General features: G+C 31.8%; 1 protein-coding gene across 2 annotated transcripts in view; it reads right to left on the bottom strand.

Moving 5' to 3' along the window:
* Nucleotides 1-4,875: 4,875 nt before the first annotated feature.
* Nucleotides 4,876-20,811, bottom strand: part of LOC143064757 (stimulated by retinoic acid gene 6 protein-like) — a 64,809-nt gene continuing 48,873 nt past the window's right edge. For both annotated transcript variants that reach the window (XM_076237829.1, XM_076237831.1), the window contains exons 12-17: nucleotides 14,182-14,339; nucleotides 11,809-11,857; nucleotides 10,244-10,361; nucleotides 8,590-8,721; nucleotides 7,512-7,675; nucleotides 4,876-6,413 (exon numbers count right to left, since the gene is read on the bottom strand). In XM_076237829.1, coding sequence (XP_076093944.1) covers nucleotides 6,124-6,413; nucleotides 7,512-7,675; nucleotides 8,590-8,721; nucleotides 10,244-10,361; nucleotides 11,809-11,857; nucleotides 14,182-14,339 — 911 coding nt within the window. In that variant the 3' untranslated portion in view covers nucleotides 4,876-6,123. The remainder of the gene's footprint in view (nucleotides 6,414-7,511; nucleotides 7,676-8,589; nucleotides 8,722-10,243; nucleotides 10,362-11,808; nucleotides 11,858-14,181; nucleotides 14,340-20,811) is intronic.

The raw sequence follows: 20,811 nt of genomic DNA, 5'->3' as shown, positions 1-20,811 counted from the left end.
TGTTCAAATTAAGATTCGGGTTACTGTTTGAGTTAAACTTTGAGTTAATTTTCGAATTGAAGTCATGCTTAGAATTAAAGTTCTAGTTACAATTGAGTTTCGAGTTGGACTTCGAGTTTGAGTCACACACTTTAATTTGTTTACTTTGGATGGGTATCGCCAAAGATAAAGTTCAAATTAAAGTTTGAGTGGTTGTTCAGAGTTATTTGGTTTGAAAAAGGGGAACGGCAGACAATAATAAAAAAATAAAATCCTAAAATGTTTACAGTATTTCGGACACAATTGGGATATCCCCAAACCACTTGTTCCTGTTATGTGATCCGAAGTTCTCAAATAGAAGCGGTATTATGATATTTTTTTTTAATAGTCCACGGAACGCTGTGTCTCGCCTGATATTGCTGCTTTCAGTGTAAAAGCGTAATGTTGATCGGCTGTACATTCATCGGTCAAAACAATTTGAGTTTTTTTTTCTGTAGATGCTTTTTCTTGATATTGAGGAATAACTCCTATACTCCTTATCCCATAGTAAGCTATGAAGGGTCTCGAAATGACGCCACTTTCGACGACGCTATTGTGTCTCACTGCCGCTACATTGATGTCGCAGACTCGACACAAATCAAAAGACTAATATTTTTTTGTTGGCAAATGAGACACTTCAAATCAACTCACACTTAAATCACAGGAAAATCGGGGGAGGGGGGCTCGGACTAAGCGAAAAAACATCAATACTATAAAATAAGAATTCTCCGAATTTGTTTAGCGTTAATGATCATTTGAACATATATACGAATATCAATCTTTTACTTTTAATCAATTGAATTCTCTGATCTATCTCGCACTAATTGCAAAATAAACTTTTTAGAATATCTGTTTCAAATGTGACGACGAACATGTTCCAGTTGTCGGAACCATAGTACCTCTATCTTTCACTCGAATGTGAACTTCCAAATAAAACCAAATCACTAGGTTTGTTTAAAATTGGTAGTTCAAGAGTCTACTATAAAAACTGGGCAAATGCGGGAATTTGGACAGTACAGGATTTGTTAGATGACCAGGGCAAAGTTATGTCATTTCAAAATTTCCAACAATTATATCAATTTAGGCCAAATATTTTACATTATTACGGAATAGCGCACTCGCTTAATGAGTGGTTAAACACGATTAATATTGAAATCAAAGAGAGAAAAAAATCATGCAATACTACCTTTTAACATAAGTATTGAATGAAAAATATGTTACATTTGCTGCAAAGGAAAAATGGGAGAACCATCTTAATATGACTGGTATTAACTGGAAAAAAATACACACTTCGTGTACAAAATATAGTAAAAGCACTAAGCTTTGCTGGTTCCAATATAGAACTATCCATAGAATTTTGGGAACTAATTCACTACTTTACAAGATTAAAATAAATAGAAGCAACATATGTACATTTTGTAAAGAAGGACCAGAGACCATAGAACATTTATTTTGGAGCTGTCCGATGGTTGCCAGTCTCTGGCATGCACTTAACATCTGGATTTTTGAAAGGACAAATATTGAACTGCCTTTGAATATTATGATTATTTTATTTGGTATCTACGAAAATGTTAAATTTAATTTTGTTAAAAACAAGATTATTCTACTTTCAAAATACTACATTTACAGAACAAAACTACAAGAAGTTTTGCCAAATCTAAATGCTTTAAAAAAACATTTAAAGGAACACTTGAACTTAGAAAAATACATTTCATTTAAAAACCTCTCTATAGAGGAATATAACAAATACTGGAGTGCCTGGGCCCCTATCATAGAATAAATAATAAATGTTAAAATTTGATTGAAACACCACTTATGTATATTGCAAGAACACATAAGATTTCAATGTTATAAGATATTTATTTATTTTCAACCTTTTATTGCACCATCATATATATTCAATTGTTGTTTTATTATTTGATATTTCCTTTGTGTGAAAATGTCATTCTGTATACCTTTGTTCATACATGTTGTGCTAATCTATTTGTTACAATAAAAAAAAAGATTGTAATTATTATTCAATGAGATCTAGTGAATACTTGTCGGCATAGAAACAGAAAATGCTATAAACAATAAATAACGCTGTATCTCATTTAATATATCGTAACAAATAATATTACAGTAGTATGTATATATCAATTTAAATTAATCTGAGGTTATAATTTGTTAAAACGACTTATGTTTCTTTATATGATTCGATCAGTGGAAGTTTTTAATGTAAAAAAAAACGCAATTCTCATTTAAAAATGGTTACCAGGAATGGTCAATAATACACAACAATACATAAAATAAATTCATAATACATACCAGGATCAAAATTTAAAGAAAAATACCAGCAGTTTTTTAATGTAGGACTGTTAAAAATCTTGTTAGATTTGAACTTACCTGGTGATGTCGTCCTTATGTTGATACGGTCGCTACGTTTGAAACGACTATGAATGTCTTAATATCTGACACAGATACAGATATTTTATCCGATTGGATGAAATGTCATATGAAAGTAAAACATGCACTTATAATATAAGAGACCAATAAATGCATTGGTTGTAAATGACTTGTTTAACTGTCACAATCTACCTTGCAATGTTTACGTCCTCTTGAAAAATCCATTTCAACCGTATTTTTTTACAATTTATCCAATGCATTATCATGCATTATCATGCATTATTAGTTCATTATCACTGAACTAGTATATATTTGTTTAGGGACCAGCTGAAGGACGCCTCCGGGTGCGGGAATTTCTCGCTACATTGAAGACCTGTTGGTGACCTTCAGCTGTTGTTTTTTTCTATGGTCGGGTTGTTTTCTCTTTGGCACATTCCCCATTTCCATTCTCAATTTTATTAGTTCAAAAATTGTAACTTCCAAATGTATTTATAAATCAGAAAGCGGAAATATATAGTTCAACTTACACACAATATTAAGCTTAAATCGTTTAACTGTAATTGTAAAGATTATTATGTTATACCTATATAAAATGGTAGTCAAACACGTTAGTTTTCGATATTTGCCTACTTATATATTGATATATTTTAAAATGATCGATAAAATACAAAACTCGTATTGTCACATACGTCGCATAGTAAAAAGCTGTTAAATTTAGTTATAAATCTTCAATTGTTTGATCTGTTCTTACATTGATGATTTCGACAATAAAACAGAAATAGTCTATTCTAAATATGATATCACTCAAATTTTAAATGTTCATCTAGATAGAGAAGGAGATGGAGAAGGAGATTAAACAAAATACTGGTGACGACTTCACTCCACGACCATTATGTATTATAATAAGTATTACATTGCTTTTCATACATCATTAACACAAATAAATCGACCTATATAAATTGTGAACTTTCCATTTCTGTGAGAAATATTCCAGCATCGTCTGCATAAGGAGTATATATCTCCCAATAGATACGATATTCCCGGAGTTTTGTTTCCTATCATGATTTCCTCGATAGAGGATTGCTGCTCACTTGGAAGCTATTAAACCAAGAGTTCCAAATGGTGAAGTTGAAATCATCCCTTCGTAAATTTTACGGACGCCAGCACGAGTTGGTTGACCGTTATTGAATAACCGTTTCACATATGATATTGGATATGTTCCTTATCTCGTACTACAAAACCCTTCCCTTTTCACGAATTTGACTTTTAACCGGATTTGTTATAAAAGAAGCTACTCGACGGGTGCCACATGTGGAACAGGATCTGCTTACCCTTCTGGATCACCTGCGATCACCCCCATTTTTTAGTGGGGTTCGTGTTGCCTAGTCTTTAGTTTTCTATGTTGTTTCTTCTGTACTATAATTTTTCTGTTTGAATTTTTATTTTTAGCTCCGGCGTTGTCAGTTTATTTTCAATCTATGAGTTTGACTGTCCTTCTGGTATCTATCGTCCCTATTTTGTTCTTCCAACTAAGAAAATAAACCAACATGGCTGCTACTTGTCAGTCAAAAGCTTAGTCTTTTGAACAAGGTGTAGTCGAAAAATAAAGATTTTATGGTACTAATTTCTATGCTTCCCTAAAACAAGGAGATATGTTTGATTGTTAATATTCATATATAAAAATTGGATTGAATTTTCATTTGAAATTTTGACGTTTCATATATTATATTCCATGCAAAATATTGAAAACAATATTACAATTTTATTACTTCAATTTTGAATTCAATTCGTGCTATTCATAGACATAGCTATCAATTTGTTGAACCAGAATGATTTAACAACTGGCGGATGTTTCGTTCACTTTTTATATGCCAATAATCAACACACCAATATCGACATGAACTATTATTAATGCAACTATTTTTTATACACATTAACTACTCGACAAATGTTGCATCCCTTCCAAAAACTTAGTTTATTCGAAAACCATCAGTTTGTTCCGAGCGCAGCCGACAAGTCTTGTGCAGGAGAAGCGCGTGACTTACTTTTTGAATAGTGAGCATGGTACCTTTGATCACTTTTGACCTCTGCATTGGGTAATGCATCTGCTGGTGGACTTTTCGTCCCGAGTGTATCAAAAGTACAGTATTAAAACATGAAATAGCTGACAGGATTTTTTTAAGGGATGTTTTCTATAAATAGACTATAAATTTAGACAAAAATATCAATCTGTAACTATAGCGGGTAATTATTATGGCATCAGATATCACAAAAATAATAATTTTTCCTGAATGCTGAGTGTGAATTCGCATTGCTATAATACATGTGTCAGTATATCCAACATTCATGTATTGAGATATGATGTTTTATTATTAATTCTGATCAGATATTGTTTTGATGTCTTATTGTTTGTAGTAATTCTATTTGTTATTTTATATTCGTTTGTTACAGTAAAGATAATAGATCACCAAGTACATTTATATGATTTAATTGAAAGCAACTAATAGCACAGAATGTATTTGTCTTACACAGTTTAAAGAAAACCGACATAGTTTGATGATACAATGATTACACAATTACAAACGCAATTCTTTTATTGTGTTTAAATACATTAAAACCCATAATTACAAACCTAACCTCAATTTATATCCAATTTTTTAAATTTACCAGTGACGTCACTTGTTGTGGCGTTGATATATATTGGTATAATGCACATTTCGAAATTCTATTGATATGCTGTTTCTGTTAACTGCCCTAAATTAGTTTTAGTTATATATATATATATAGTTATTCGTTGTTATTCTGTGGTTAACATCTCGAAATGTACTGTTATATTACTTATTTAACGTTACCATAAGGCACAAGGTTTGGCTAGCGAGTTAACGGGGTTCAGTCCACCATGGTTTTTAAAAATGTCCTGTACCAAGTCAGGAATATGGCAGTTGATATCTAATTGTTCGTTTTTATGTATGTTGCATTGTCGTTGGTTTTTGTTGCACTTCAGTTTTTCTATTGTTCTGGTTTTTTTTTTGTTATAGTTGATGTATTTCTCTCGGTTTTAGTTTATAACCAGGATTTGTTTTCTTTCGATCGATTAATGCATTTTTAACTGCGCTAAACTACTGTGCCTTTTTTTTTACATACCATATTTTTTTTATCTTAACTTCACTACAAATAATATGAATTTTTATTTTCATAAATGAAATCGTGATAACATAGTTCTTTTTGAAATATCTTGTTGTGTCAATTTGGTTTGTGCAATAGGTTTACATTAAACTATTATGGAATTTAAACTTTATGACCGAGGGAAACACGTCCACTGTAGATATTGATCGAACAAAAAAACAATACTTTAGATTTTTTTTAAATATATCATAGCTAGTGTCCCTTTAAACCTGGTTTTATACTTAACAAACTTCCAGATATAACTTTCACATAATAATCAAAAGCTTTAGAGCCAACAGATTATCCGATACATGTATGGACCTACTAGTATATAATATATACTATATCAATACCCGGAGGTAGATATGATATAAAAAATATATATAAAAAATAAAAACCACGTTTCCGTAATCAAATTATAACTGTATCTCTCAATTTTCGTACACGTTATCATCTTCTTTGTAAGTATTGCTAATAATCCTTGAAATAACGACCATTTCCAAATTACAACAATTCCACTCCTTTATGAATCATTTCATCAACACGGTCTTTCAACTACATGGCGATTTCGACATGTTCGATTGAACATTCCGATTTTCGATCCACATAACGTCTGACCGATGGATTGTTAATAAGTGTGTATAGCTTAGCCCATTTACGGCAGATACGTCTGTATTTTTGACTGATTGTTTCGACATTCCCTTGTATATTATTGGCAGGTGCTAGTAAAACGTTATCACAACCCTTTTCTCTGTTGCTAACTAGTAGTTCGTTACAAAATACGGACGCTACTGGATTTCTGTGATGAACTTCTACCATTAACATACCAAGATAAGTCGAATAACCTGACAAATAGTAATGTTGATTATAAAAGTTCATTATAATACATGTAATGATCGCTAATCAATCATTTGAACACCGACTATAATAATACTATGATGCACAGTCCTACATGCCTTCTTTAAAGACATAAATATAAGATAGACTTCAATATTGAAATTGTATTTTGCAACGATTTGTCTTATTCAAAATCTTATTTTAAACATTGCAGGGGAAAATCCACTGATCATACATACTGATAAGGTGCGGTTATTTTTCAATGATTTCCATAAAAAAATCAAGTCATCTAACAAGTTCTTGTACTAAGACCAAATTTCATGTTGCTCATGTAAATACATATTTTGTTATAAATCACTGTTTTTGTTTTAGGGGTCACTTGAAGCACGCCTCCGGGTGCGGCATTTTCTCGCTGTATTGAGGACCCATGTGTGGCCTTCTGTTGTTTTCTGCTCTTCGGAATAAGAATAAGAATCATATCAAATACATTGCTAATTTACTTTTTTTGTAAAATATGACCTCAAAGGACGTTCTAAATCAACATGAATTTCAAAAAGACTAAATTCAACTTTACGTCTAACATAATTTTAGTTTTGATATATCTTCTTACGTGTTTGATATGGTCTTCGGCTTAATCATATTGTTTGTAGAACCATGAAGTACACACATGACACTGTGGTAGTGTGAATTTAAGTAGATTGAAAGAATGTTTAACCAGTAATATGTAATAAATTCATGGGGAATTATTCATTATTTTCGCAGCTCTTTCATTACCTTTTTCCATACCTAAACTTTCAACTGATACTGTTGGTATTTTCACTTGTTATTCTTTTAGTTATTACGAGTATTGTCAAATGAATGAAGTGACCGGTTTTTGCCAGCTGAAATTACTTTTTGTAACGTTTATCAAAGATAAAATAGTGTTGGTTTTTTTTAATTTCCGTTGGTACATACTTTGTTGTATTGTCTTGTTTAAATTTAAATTTGTGGTTTATGTCCTTATTGCTCTCATTAAGATGAATTTCGATCTTTACGCAGTATGAGCTCATAAACATTGTCGAAGAACCCATCGAAATATGATTTCAATATTTATTAATAAAAATTACCTTTGTCATACTTTTCAAATCCCATCGGAAGCATACACCTATCTAACCTGGCAAGGGATATTAAACCAATAGCGAGACCAATCATAATCCGATTAAGACAGCCAACAACTCCAATGATGACGTGGAAGAAGAACATAAAGAAGGACAATATGTTGAACACTTTTCTAAAAAAAATGACAAAAGTTATAATTTAATAGTGTCACAATGCACATCATTAAAACAGCCATATCAATTTCGTAAACATGTAAAGACAGGTTAAATTAGTTTGTAGAACAATTAAGCATGCCTGGTGTTATCTATATAAAAATTGTAAGACAAAATATTTTTACAAGATGTAATACAAGGAGTTCCAGATCTCCTAAACTTAATCAATATAACCTTTTGTATTTGTCCAAAATAGTGAAATTATGTTCGTGAAAATGAAAATATAGTATGTTTCAATTATGAACACAAAAAGTATACACGAATGGCAATGTTGCAAACTATTTTTTTTATATTACAATGCGCTGATTTAAAATAATAATAAATAAAATGTAAAATAAAATGTAAAAAACAGAAAATCTATAAGCCAATTTACTCGGTTTATGTAAATCTTTTCCTGTGTCCACTCAAACACACGGCTTAATTATACTTCAGTATGTCGAAATTTCGTCTTATATGTAACAGTAATATATCCGTATCCTTATCCTGCATATAAGTCAAAACTGAGAGGAATCATATGGCCCCGTTTACACTTGAACGAAATTCAACCGATCTTTATTTGAATCGATTTTAAAATACCAGTTGGTAACTCATGACAATAATAAAGATAAGGACACTGTACGTTTTCTGTAATAAAAAAGATGTGTTCTCCTTAAAAATGTCTAATTTTTGTTGATATAAAAAAATGTCAATCCTTGATATTGATTTGATTGATTTTTGATTTCGTCGTCATCTGTGAATCAAATGTTCGTTAACAGTCAACCTACTCGAGATGACATCCGTAAAAAAGTAGATATCCCAACGACGCCTAAACCATAAACAAAATGTGACACATTTATTTCAGTTACGAATATATTAAACAAAATCATAAACTTACATATTATCCAATGCAAGCGCTTTCTGAGTCCTTAACCCTTTAGGCATCATGACAGAAAAATCCTGTAGAAAGAATCTTCTTGATAAGAAGATTTGCAATTTCATAAAGCCGAAATTCATTAGCATCAATGGTCTGAAAATGACAAGGATAAAAAGTATGAACAAAAGGAGAATTGAAGGTATACAACGACACTGAAACAAAACAGCACGAAACACAAAAAAATACCAGTATTAGAGATATGTTTACTTTTTTCTGGGATAGTTAGTTCATTATAAAATTAAGTCCTAGTAACTTGTAAAGAAATTGTGTTATCCTCGGTTGGAAGAGGTTTTGGACCATACATTCCGTTTATCGATTGGAACATACAAGGTATACTAACATATTTAGTCAAAAGTAAAAACTGCAAAATCGTCACTTTGTCATAATCGTTCTCGATAACATTAAATAGTTTTATTAGGACATTCTAATTAAAAAAATATGGATCCATTTGTTTATCGTTTTCTGTTTTATAAGGTCTTTTGTTGCTTGTCAACTAAATGATTATACTTTAATCAGGTTATTTCCTATTGTATTTTATTCTAAGAATACTTTTTATAAAATTTTATCTCAAATACATATTGCCAAAGCATTAAAAAACATGAATGTGTCCAAAGTACAGGGATGCCCCACTCGCACTTTTATTTTCTATGTTCAATGGACCGTGAAATTGGGTAAAAAATAAAATTAGGCATTAAAATTAGAAAGATAATATCATAGGGAACATGTGTACTAAGTTTCAAGTTGATTGGACTTCCAACTTCATCAAAAACTACCTTGACCAAAAACTTTAACCTGAAACTCGCACTTTTATTTTCTATGTTCAGTAGACCGTGAAATTGGTGTCAAAAATTTAATTTGGCTTTAAAATTAGAAAGATCATATCATAAGGAACATGTGTTCTAAGTTTCAAGTTGATTGGACCTCATCTACATCAAAAACTACCTTGACCAAAAACTTTAACCTGAAGCGAGACAGACGGACGAACGAACGGACGAACAGACGCACAGACCAGAAAACATAATGCCCCTCTACTATCGTAGGTGGGGCATAATTAGGAAATAGTAACGACACTGCGACGTTTAACTATGTTTTTGTCTGTTTATATCAAATATAAATTTCCTATAAATAACTTGGTGTCTTTATCATTTTTCCATCGAACTTTAAATCGGATAATTTAATTTTTAAAACAAGATGTCGTATTGGTGAGTGCTATAAATGATAGTTTTTTCTTTATTGCTACAAAAAATTCAATTTGGACCCCAATACATTTAATCATTGTGCCTAGAGTCAGCTTGGTAAATGCTGATGCAATAAAGCGTTGAGTATATGACTAATGATGTTTCTGTTTTTTTTTTTTTTTTTTATATTTAATATTTTGTTTCATGCTGAAGAAAACCTGCTTATTAAAAAAACTGAATGCAATAAGTTTCAAATTTCTTTTCCTCCAGTGTTTCTACCCTATAAGTCTGTAAATGGTTTTGGAAGCGATACGTTATATTCATCTAACACCCTTTTTATATGAAATACCACATGATACATCATTACTCTACAAAACATTCGACGATAAGTTTAGATTCTGTTCACATGAAACTTATAATGTATGCTTTATACTCACAGAAAAATAAGAACTGGATTAAAAAACCAAAATGGGACCTTTCCCATTAGAGGCAACACTACAATATAGGCAATCGCAATGCATGCCATCCATGCTATCAGAAGAAGTAATAAGTAACCTGGAATAAATCAAAATAATAATTGAATTTGTATACGTCTTTTTGACTGGTACGTTTTTAATATCATCATCAGAAATAACGGAGAAGATTTCGTTCTATCCCTTTTTTCATGAGGAATACTGCCTAAAAGTATTTGCATGATGTTTTCGTTGAATTGCATTCTTTTTATTTAGCCTTGTTATGATCCTTCCTTTCACTAAGACGCATTCCATGGGAAAACACGAACTTTTAATTCAAAATAAAATTGACATTAATAAGCTGAAAAAAACACGAAAAATTAAAGGAAATAATCGAAGTTATGATAATTATACATACAATATTGTCAAAGATACCAGTTAGTACGGTCATAATAAAAATCAAATACAACTATCACAAGGAAACTCATAATTTAAATTGGTTTCAATATTTGGAGCACAAATTTTGTACTACAAGGATTGAGGTAAGTTTTATACCCATGACTTTCAATGCGCGCTCATTTACAAAACAATTCGAAAAGATAAGCATATACATTTTTGAACAAATAAAATTTAGCTTGTGCCGGCCAAGTCCTCTGACAAATATTGATAATAAAGATTGTGGCCCGGATTTGTTTTCTCTCAATCGAGTTACTTCTTTTTAACAGCGGTATACTACAGTTCCAATTAAATATTGAACTGTCTCTAACACTAGACATACATCAACTAGTTTAAGAAGACTTTATAGCATGAATGTCCTCATCAGTTGCATCGTCAACATATATAACCCTAAACTATTTTAACATGATTACGCTTTATATTAAATAAATAATTCTATAATACTATGTTCTATACTCATTTTAATTAGAATATGCATTACATTTTTACCGCTTCTAAAAGACAAATGCACAGTTTTTGTACCACAAAGCGGACCTATAAACTCGAAAGGCAGCTATTTTGATTTGATAAAGCACAAACTTTCATAATCATAATAATTAATTTGACAAATGTTGTAAAAATAATTGTATGAAGTTGAAAATTATATGTTCGTCACAAAATTACCTCACTATTTGTTTTGTCCTGTTGTGACGTCGTAAATGGAAGATGTTCGTTGTTATTCTGTGGTTTACATGTTGTAAGGTCTGTTATATTATTTATTTGTGATTTTCTCTGTGCTGAATGTTCTTGCATTTCTATTTATTTTAACATATCCATTCATATAATCAGAAGGTTTTAGCTAGCAAATTAAATAAGGTTCAACAAACCATATTTACTTAAAATGTATTACAAATTCAGGAATATGGTATTTTTTATCAAATAGTTCGATTCTATGCTTGTTGGCGTTTGTTTTTGTTGCATGCACTTCAGTGTTTCTGTGTCCCGTTTTTTAACCTCTTATAGTTGACGTGATTCCCTCTGTTTTAGTTTGAAATACGGATTTCTTTTCTAGCGGTAGCGGTATGTTTCTGTTGCCTTTATTTACGCTTACTTACACCATATTAGGTATACAATCTGTGCACCAGAATACCGTAAACTTGCTGCCTAAAATAAGAATAATATAATGTGAAATGCGTTTCCGAATATCGTTGTCGTAAAAACATTTATAGCGTATACAATTATATGATTTGATTCAGTGTCACAATACTGAACAAAATTTTTGCAAGTGTAGGAAAATATATGCATGGTAATCAAATAATACTTGCGTTACAATTCGAGTTATTTTAAAGGCACCTTTGCAGTGGATGAAAATCTACTAAACTCTCTGCGATTTCTAGAAACTGAACAGGCGTAGCAGGGTCGTACAAAACTGCGATCAATCCGAAGGCTAACAAGACATTGCCACGCTGCTACTACGCACGAACTAGCATGTCATGACGACGTGCTGTTTTTTGCATAACCACGCAGTCCTCCTGCGCTAATGCCATATCATCGATAATTTCCCAGTACGATTATACATCCGAAAAAACATGATGCGAACCCGATATTTTTTTAATATCATAAGACTATGCTTGGATACTGCTACGTGCTATACTATCGAATTACTCTGCTGCCAGCAAGAGAATCAGGTTTTGCCTCATAATTTTCACGACTACTGGTGATAAATACAAAACTCTTCGGTATCGGTTTAGAGTAGCAGACAACACCATCTGCATTAACGTGCCTGAGCTCTGTCAACGACCACAAACAGGTTGCATTTAGGGACTCAAATTCTGGATTCTTTATAACAATTATAAAAACCTCATCTGTGTCATTTTTATGCGGGAGAAATCGGTTGTCTGGGGTCCATGTCGGACTGTCAGATACTAGTATTTCATTAATCTGAATTGAACCAATGTCTTCAATATGTCTCTTTTTTTCTAAGAGATGATGCGTTCGTTTTGTGAACGTTTCACGTGACACCTTGTTTACAGAGGGGCTTTACAATAGAACAACGCAAGCATAACTACAGAAATTTCAAGGGGTCAACGTGTCGTTAATAATGGTTTTGGAGATTTTAGTTTTGCCTTCCACTATGCAGATTGTATCTGATACACGATGAGATGTAATTTCCTCTTGTGTGTGTCTTTGAAATCTTTCTTTAGCGAACACGGTATCTAGTTCAGTAAAATGCAATTCTTGACCGAGAAGACGATCAGTACAACCTGATTCATGGAGTATGGAGAAATCAGGCTAACATGCAGTACTGTACTGCATACAGTATTGGGACCCAACTGTGACACTACGACAGGCAAGAGACAGAGGATTATATTTCAACAGTCGTCTTGGTTCAATACAATCAAGACAGGATGATTTGATCAGAGTGGAAGCTTTTGGCTTGTTCTCTGTATTTGAAATGATGAGATAAAATCGCAATTTAAACTGATAATTTTTCATTCTACTCAAGAATAAAGTTTGAGACAATGATCGTATAATTTTGCGTAAATAAAAGTAATACTAGTAATATATTATAATGAATAAAATTGGTAAACAAAGGGTTTTAATGTAAACAAACTTGACCTCACCTAAGCATATTTTGGCATTGAGTTATGATAGCATCATACTGTTAGACAAATAGGCATATTTTGCAGTGTAAACATTTGAACCGTTTGTGATTTTCTTATTTATAAAATGTATTTCTATTTCTTAAAAATGAAACTACCAATTAAGACTATAACCGGATTTGTGCATATTGTCGTAGCTTCACTTCGCACTACCATGCACAAAGCCGACCAAACTAAGTTGCATATCCGGTTCTTATATACTTCGCCACGCCTTGTAAAAGAAGGGCAAAAGATACCAGAAGGACATTTAAACTCATAAATCGAAAATTGACTGACAACGCCATGGCTTGAAAAGATAAAGACAAACAGACAAACAATAGTACACAAACACACAATATAGAAAAATAAAGACTAAGCAACACGAACTCCGCAAAGAACTTGGTGTAATCGCAGCTGCTCCGGAAGGTTAGGCAAATCCTGATCAACATATGGTACTCTATGCAATGATCTGTCACGATCTGCACAAATTCTTTTTTCAAATCGTAGTGCAATCTTCATCCAGTCTGTTGGTCCCTTAACGAAGAATTAACTGTTATTATGACACAATTGAAATTATCAAAACAGATTTCATAGTTAAGTCAACAAAATACCTATGGACCTGTTCCCAATGACTTTCAATAATATGTTGGCCATTAATTGATATGTCAAAATTTTTGTTAACAATGACTTTCATTAATATGTTGACCATTAATTGGTATGTCAAAATGTTTATTATACATGACAGAACGTTTTTGTTTTGAATATTTGCATATTGCATTTGTATTTGACACATTTATTATTAACCGGTTTCCATTGCACTTATACAAAAAAGTTTCTTTTACTTACAACTAGATTATCATTTAAACTCTTTCTGAGTTTCATTGGCAAGAATGTGTAGTCTCCTCTTTGCATCTTTTCGAGATCTTTACGATAACCAATGAAGATTGCAAGGACGTAAAATACCATGAATATACTGGACAGAGAGAATGATACATAAAATCCAGCTGAAAAGATGATTGTTAAAAGTGAAACAGAATTTTTACTTCATGAGAAAACTTATGTGTACCATGAGTATATAAAAAAAAATTGGTATGATTGCCAATGAGACATCTCTCAATAAGAGACCAAATGACACGGAAATTAACAACTATAGGTCACCGTACGATCTTCAACAATGAGCCAATCCTATACCGCATATTCAGCAATGAAAAGTCCCGAAATTACAATGTTAAACAATATTCAAACGAGAAAACTAACGGCCTAATTTATGTACAAAAAATGAACGAAAAAACAAATATTCAACACATAAACAAACGACAACCACTAATAAAACTTCAATACCAAATCTTTGTATCCTCTTCAAGCCATTGTTCCACTACTAAATTGTCTATTATACTTACCAGTACACTTGGTACAAACAAAAACCTGATAATAAATTGTTCAAGAAAGGCCTTTGAAATTAGTGGAATTAATTACTTTTGGAGTGTCAAGAACTGGTTGGAAGTACTTGATAAATTGCAGCTTATATTGGTGATTTTAAATCTGTTCAAAGTTTTGATTTTTCTACCCTATATACCACATTGCCTCACATTCTCATTAAGAAAAAAAATAACACACCTAATTAAATGGGCATTTAAAAAGTCAGAATGTGAATTTATATATGTTCAAACTCTTTTAAGTATTTTTTTAGTAGCAATAAACAAAAACCTATGTCAATTGGACATGCTTTGATACTATATCTGTCCTTGAATTTTTGCTAGATAACATTTTTGTTCGCTCTGGAGATTCCGTACATCGTCAGGCTATTGGAATTCCTATGGGGACTAACTGTGCACCACTTATTGCGGACCTGTTTTTGTATTGCTATGAGTTACAATTTATGACAATAATCAGCAAAGATTGGCCCTCAATAATGACGACTTCAGTATGTATACTAAAGAAATGTGTCCTGTTGAACTTACTTCAATTAAAGCTAATACTAACAATGACCACTGCCCTTTCCTCGATCTTGATAGATATATCATTAACGGAAAGCTTAATACTAAAATTTATGATAAAAGAGATTATTTTTCATTTTCTATCGTTAATTATCCATTTTTAGGTGTTGACGTTCCCTTGTCACCATCTTACGGTGTTTATATATTTCAACTTGTACGATTCGCTCGTGCATGTAACAATGTTTTAGATTTCAACGAGAGAAATTTATGTATTATTGTAGATATTCTTCCACCACGATTTTCGATATCACAAACTAATCAAAACATTTACTAAATTTTCTTATCGGTATAAGGACATCATTCGTAAATATAGCTCAACATGCAGACTTCTTATACGTTCAGGTATATGTATTTCACATCCATTTTTTATGGAATTATTCTTCATAAAGCACAAAAATCTCTGTGTTCACCTCAGAAGCCAACAAAACCTGTAAACAGACTTATTAAGCAGGGATATAGTTACGATACTGTTGTCAGGTCATTAAAGATTGCATATTTTGGCGTTAATATTGATTCACTTATAGGGTCTTTGCATCGGAACTAAACACATGTATTTAAAATCCAGTTGTTGGAATAACACGGGTTGTGTTCTTCTCATATATGTTATGATGGTATAATACTAAACCCCTAACGGGAAGGATTGTTCCTGATATACATATGATGAGGACACATCTTTTAATCAGTTTAATTGAAGTGTAGATCTGGCATGTCAGTTAACTGCTAGTAGTCTGTTGTTACTTATGTATTATTGTCATTTTGTTATTTTTCTTTGGTTACATCTTCTGACATCAGACTCGGACTTCTCTTGAACTGAATTTTAATGTGCGTATTGTTATGCGTTTACTTTTTTTCATTAGCTAGAGGTATAGGGGAAGGATTAAGATCTCATAAACATGTTTACCCCAGCCGCATTTTTGCGACTGTCCGAAGTTAGGAGCCTGTGGCCTTTGTTAGTCTTGCTTTATTTTTGATTTTGGTTTCTTGTGTACAATTTGGAGTTTAGTATGGCGTTCATTATCACTGTACTAGTATATATATTTGTTTAGGGGACAACTGAAGGACGATACTAGGTGTGGGAATTTCTTCCTGCATTGAAGACCTGTTGGTACCATTCTGCTGTTGTTCTATGGTTGGGTTGTTCAATTATATGGTCATTTTATAAATTTTCTGTTTACAAAATTTTGAATTTTTCGAAAAACTAAGGATTTTCTTACCCCATGAGTAGATTACCTTAGCTGTATTTGGCACAACTTTTTGGAATTTTGGGTCCTCAATGCTCTTCAACTTTGTATTTGTTTGGCTTTTTTACTATTTTGATCTGAGCGTCACTGATGAGTCTTATGTAGACGAAACGCGCGTCTGGCGTATAAAATTATAATCCTGGTACTTTTGATAACTATTTGACACATATCCTATTTCCATTCTCAATTTTATTTTAAGAATTTAGTACAGGGTTTAAGTAATTAGTGGTAACGAAATCCCTGGCTTAATTATTTACCGTAATACATAAATTATATTCATCAAAATAAAAAATATCACAACAGACAAGACCATAGAAAACGAGTTGTGAAATATAAATACCGTAAGATGGTGTCAAAGGAACATCACCATGCGATTAACTTGGATGAGAAACATCGAAAAGAATGCGTAGTTACAACGATTTTACACGATTTCTAAGATTGTCTGAGAACAATGGCTATATTTTATTTGGCAATATGCAAAATATACTGGCAGACTTCGAACCGCTAAACATGTAGCTAAACTTTGGTCTACTCCCCCGACTAGCGGAAACTGCAACTTGTGTGGACACTTTGTTCAAGATACACCTTACCATCAAATTAGAATGTGCACAGAACTTCAAACACAAAGACACTTGCTATATAAAAGATTATCAGAAATGACTAGTGACAACTTCTTATACACACTGCTTTCAAAATCAAACGAGTACGTGTCCTGTTGTCTGCTTGGCAATCATGAAGCTTTCTTGAACTTTTTCAGAGCATTGTTTAGACGTCCTTAACGAAGGATTTTCCTATCTTAAATACTGTAGACTGGAAATACATTTGAATCCAAAATATTAAGTGTCATTAATTCTCAATCTCCGGCGCAGAGATCACATATCCGTTCCGTTCCGTTCAATACTTTGTAACACTACACTCAGTATTCATTTATACTTGGGATTGCTATACAACTATACAAACAGCTGATCAAGCACAAGCCCCCATTTGTTATTTTGCAACTCACTAATTGCTTTATCTTTTGTTTTTGCTTCAATTTACTCATTTGGCCCTATGTTGCTTCTTGTTTTTTTTTTTGCTTGAAGATAAAATTTATGCTCTATAATAACAAAGTTCATTATATATAAGTCTGTAAATAAGGGAAATACACTTGTTGTATGTTGGTTCGAATCCAACTGCAGACGAACAAATGTAAGCTAGTTAAGCTTATGAAAGCATTTTTTTTTATCATTTTACAAAATAGCAATGATTTTTTAGGATAATAGCTTCTTTAATAATAATTGGAAAATAACTTTTATATTTTCCTACAGACTTTTGTTTTTTATTTCAAAAAAAAAGAAAGAAGCACAATTCATTTAATTGGCATGTATGCAAAAAAAAGATAGAAAATAAAATATAATACCTGTAAAATTGATCAGATTGATATTAAAGAATGCTCATTATAGTGTTGAATTCACTATTATTTTCTACATATTGGTGTTGGTGTTTAAACTAACAGAAAAATATACCAAACTGGACATATTTTTATCCTGTAAAAGTTACTCTCCATCTGAATGAGATAGTAGCACAGACTTATTTGTAGATTTTTAAACAAAATGCATATGATGGAAAAACAAAATCATGTACCATATGTGTAGCATAAATATAAATGCACAGACACTGCAAAGTCATATAAACTTACAGTTTGGTTAACAAATTTTCTAAAAAGGCTGTAACTTATTTGTTTTCAATAAACAATTACTGTAGTGGTAGCCATAATTTGCCACCTGATGAGTACCCTTGGCAGGGACGAAACAGTAAACCTACATCTTACATTAAAGAAAAGATATTACTTGTTTATATATTGATGCATTGATATTTTCAGTAGGTGTTGATTTTTTTATATATATTATTGTATTTTTGGCTAAAATGAATTATCTGATGCACTCTTACATAATGCATTTTAATCAAAATATCTAAAATCTGTCTTTTTTTTTTCTTCAAATATTACAACTTTAACTTTTTGATTCTGATCCCAATTGTTGTTTCAACACATTTTTTTACAATTATGAGTAGACTTATATTGCCATCTTATAGTCAACAGGGAAGACTTTTAACTGCAGAAATTGAAATTGAAATACAAAATGGTGCATATTTGTTGGTTCTTAACCTGATTTTAAAGACTGTTCCTAATTTTCTAAAATTTAAGTTTTTGTTACTCCTCAGGTCCGTACATGTAGTTCATATGCATACTATGGACAGCAAGCTTGAGATTGAGTCCCAATGGTTTAGGAATTAGGGCCAAAAAGGGGCTTAAATAAGCATTTTCATTTGTTTTTGCACAATAACTTCAGTATAAGTAAATAGAAATTTATGAAATTTAAACATAAGTTTCTTGACCTCAAAAGGAAGGTTGAGATTGATTTTTGGGGTTTTGGTCCCAACTGCTTTTGAAAAAAAGGTCAAAAAGGGGCTCAACTACATTTTGTAAGTAGTTGATTTTGGTTTTCGCTCAATCACTTGAGTATAAGTAAATAGAAATCTATAAAATTTAAACACAAGGTTCATGACCACAAAAGGAAGGTTGGGATTGATTTTGGGGGTTTGGGTCTCAAAGATTAGGAATTAGGGACCAAAAAGGGGCATAAATAAGCATTTTTCTTGGTTTTCACTCAATTACCTTAGTATAAGTAAATAGAAATCTATGAAATTTAAACACAAGGTTCATGACCCCAAAAGGAAGGTTGGGATTGATTTTTGGGGGTTTTGGTCCCAACAGTTTAGGAATAAGGGACAAAAAGGGTCCAAAATTAAACTTTCATTAAAAATTGAAATATAGGGGTTATTTGATATGCTGAATCTAAACATGTACTTAGATTTTTGATTATTGGCCCAGTTTTCAAGTTAGTCCAAAGTGGGGTCCAAAATTAAACTTTGTTTGATTTCAACAAAAATTGAATTCTTGGGGTTCTTTGATATGCCAAACTTAAACATGTACTTAGATTTTCGATTATGGGCCTAGTTTTCAAACTGGTATACATTAAGGTCCAAAGGGTCTAAAATTAAACTTAGTTTGATTTTAACAAAAAATGATTTCTTGGGGTTCTTTGATATGCCGAACTTAAACATGTACTTAGATTTTCGATTATGGGCCCAGTTTTCAAACTGGTCTAAATCGAGGTCCAAAAGTAAACAAAAATTGAATATATGGATATATATTTGATATGCTGAATCTAACCATATGTATTTAGATTTTTGATATTTGGGACCAGTTATCAAAGGAGTAGGTCCAGTAAGACTCCTTTTTGGCCTCAAAATATAGCAGTTTTACAAAATTGTTAAAATGTAAACTTTTAGTTATTTAATGGACAGTAGAATGCTTCTGCTACATAAATATGGGCTGTTTTTGACAATACAATGCACATATATCGGGTACTAGCACCAATAAGTCATGATAAATTACTGAAATCTTCATAATTCTAGCATTTTAGTTAAATTTTAGACGGTTTCCGTGTAAAACGAAAGTGGCCGCATTCGTGTTCATCCTAAATATTGAAATTTAAGTTGTATTTGATGATAATACATAACATATATAAAGGTTGAGGATGAACACGGATGCGGCCACTTTCATTTTTGACAAAAAACATCTGAAAAGTGACATTTTTCGGCATATTTGGTAGATTTGTCATATTTAAGCTTGAATCAGAACGTTTTTAATGACTAAATTAGTAAAATTTTTCACATAAATTAATTGAATCAAATGAAATAGACACTTAAGTGTTTAAAATGTGGTCAAAATCTTTTGTCAGATGAATCTGAAATTTGAGGCCAAAATCGGTCCTTACCGGACCTACTCCTTTGTCGACATTGAGGTCTAAAAGTTTCAAAATGGAACTTAATTAAATTTCTTCAAAAATTGAATTCTTTGGGTTATTTGATATGCTAAATCTAAAAATGTATTTTGATTTTGGATATTGGACAATAACAGGTAAATTTCCAATTCAATTTTAGACCACATTCATTCTGTGTCAGAAACCTATTTTGTGTCAACTATTTATTCACAATCCAAATTCAGAGCTATATCAAGCTTGAATGTTGTGTCAATACTTGCCCAACTGTTCAGGATTCTACCTCTGGGGTCTTATAAAGCTGTGCCTTGCTGAGCATCTGGTTAAAGTTATACTTCTTTATTATTTTAGCTCCTTAGTCTAGTTTGGACAATTTTTTAAATGTTTAGGATTAAGATGCCTTTAAAATTTGAA

Source organism: Mytilus galloprovincialis, chromosome 2 (assembly GCF_965363235.1).
Source record: "Mytilus galloprovincialis chromosome 2, xbMytGall1.hap1.1, whole genome shotgun sequence".
NCBI classification, from domain to species: domain Eukaryota; kingdom Metazoa; phylum Mollusca; class Bivalvia; order Mytilida; family Mytilidae; genus Mytilus; species Mytilus galloprovincialis.
This window is presented reverse-complemented; position numbering and strand designations above follow the sequence as displayed.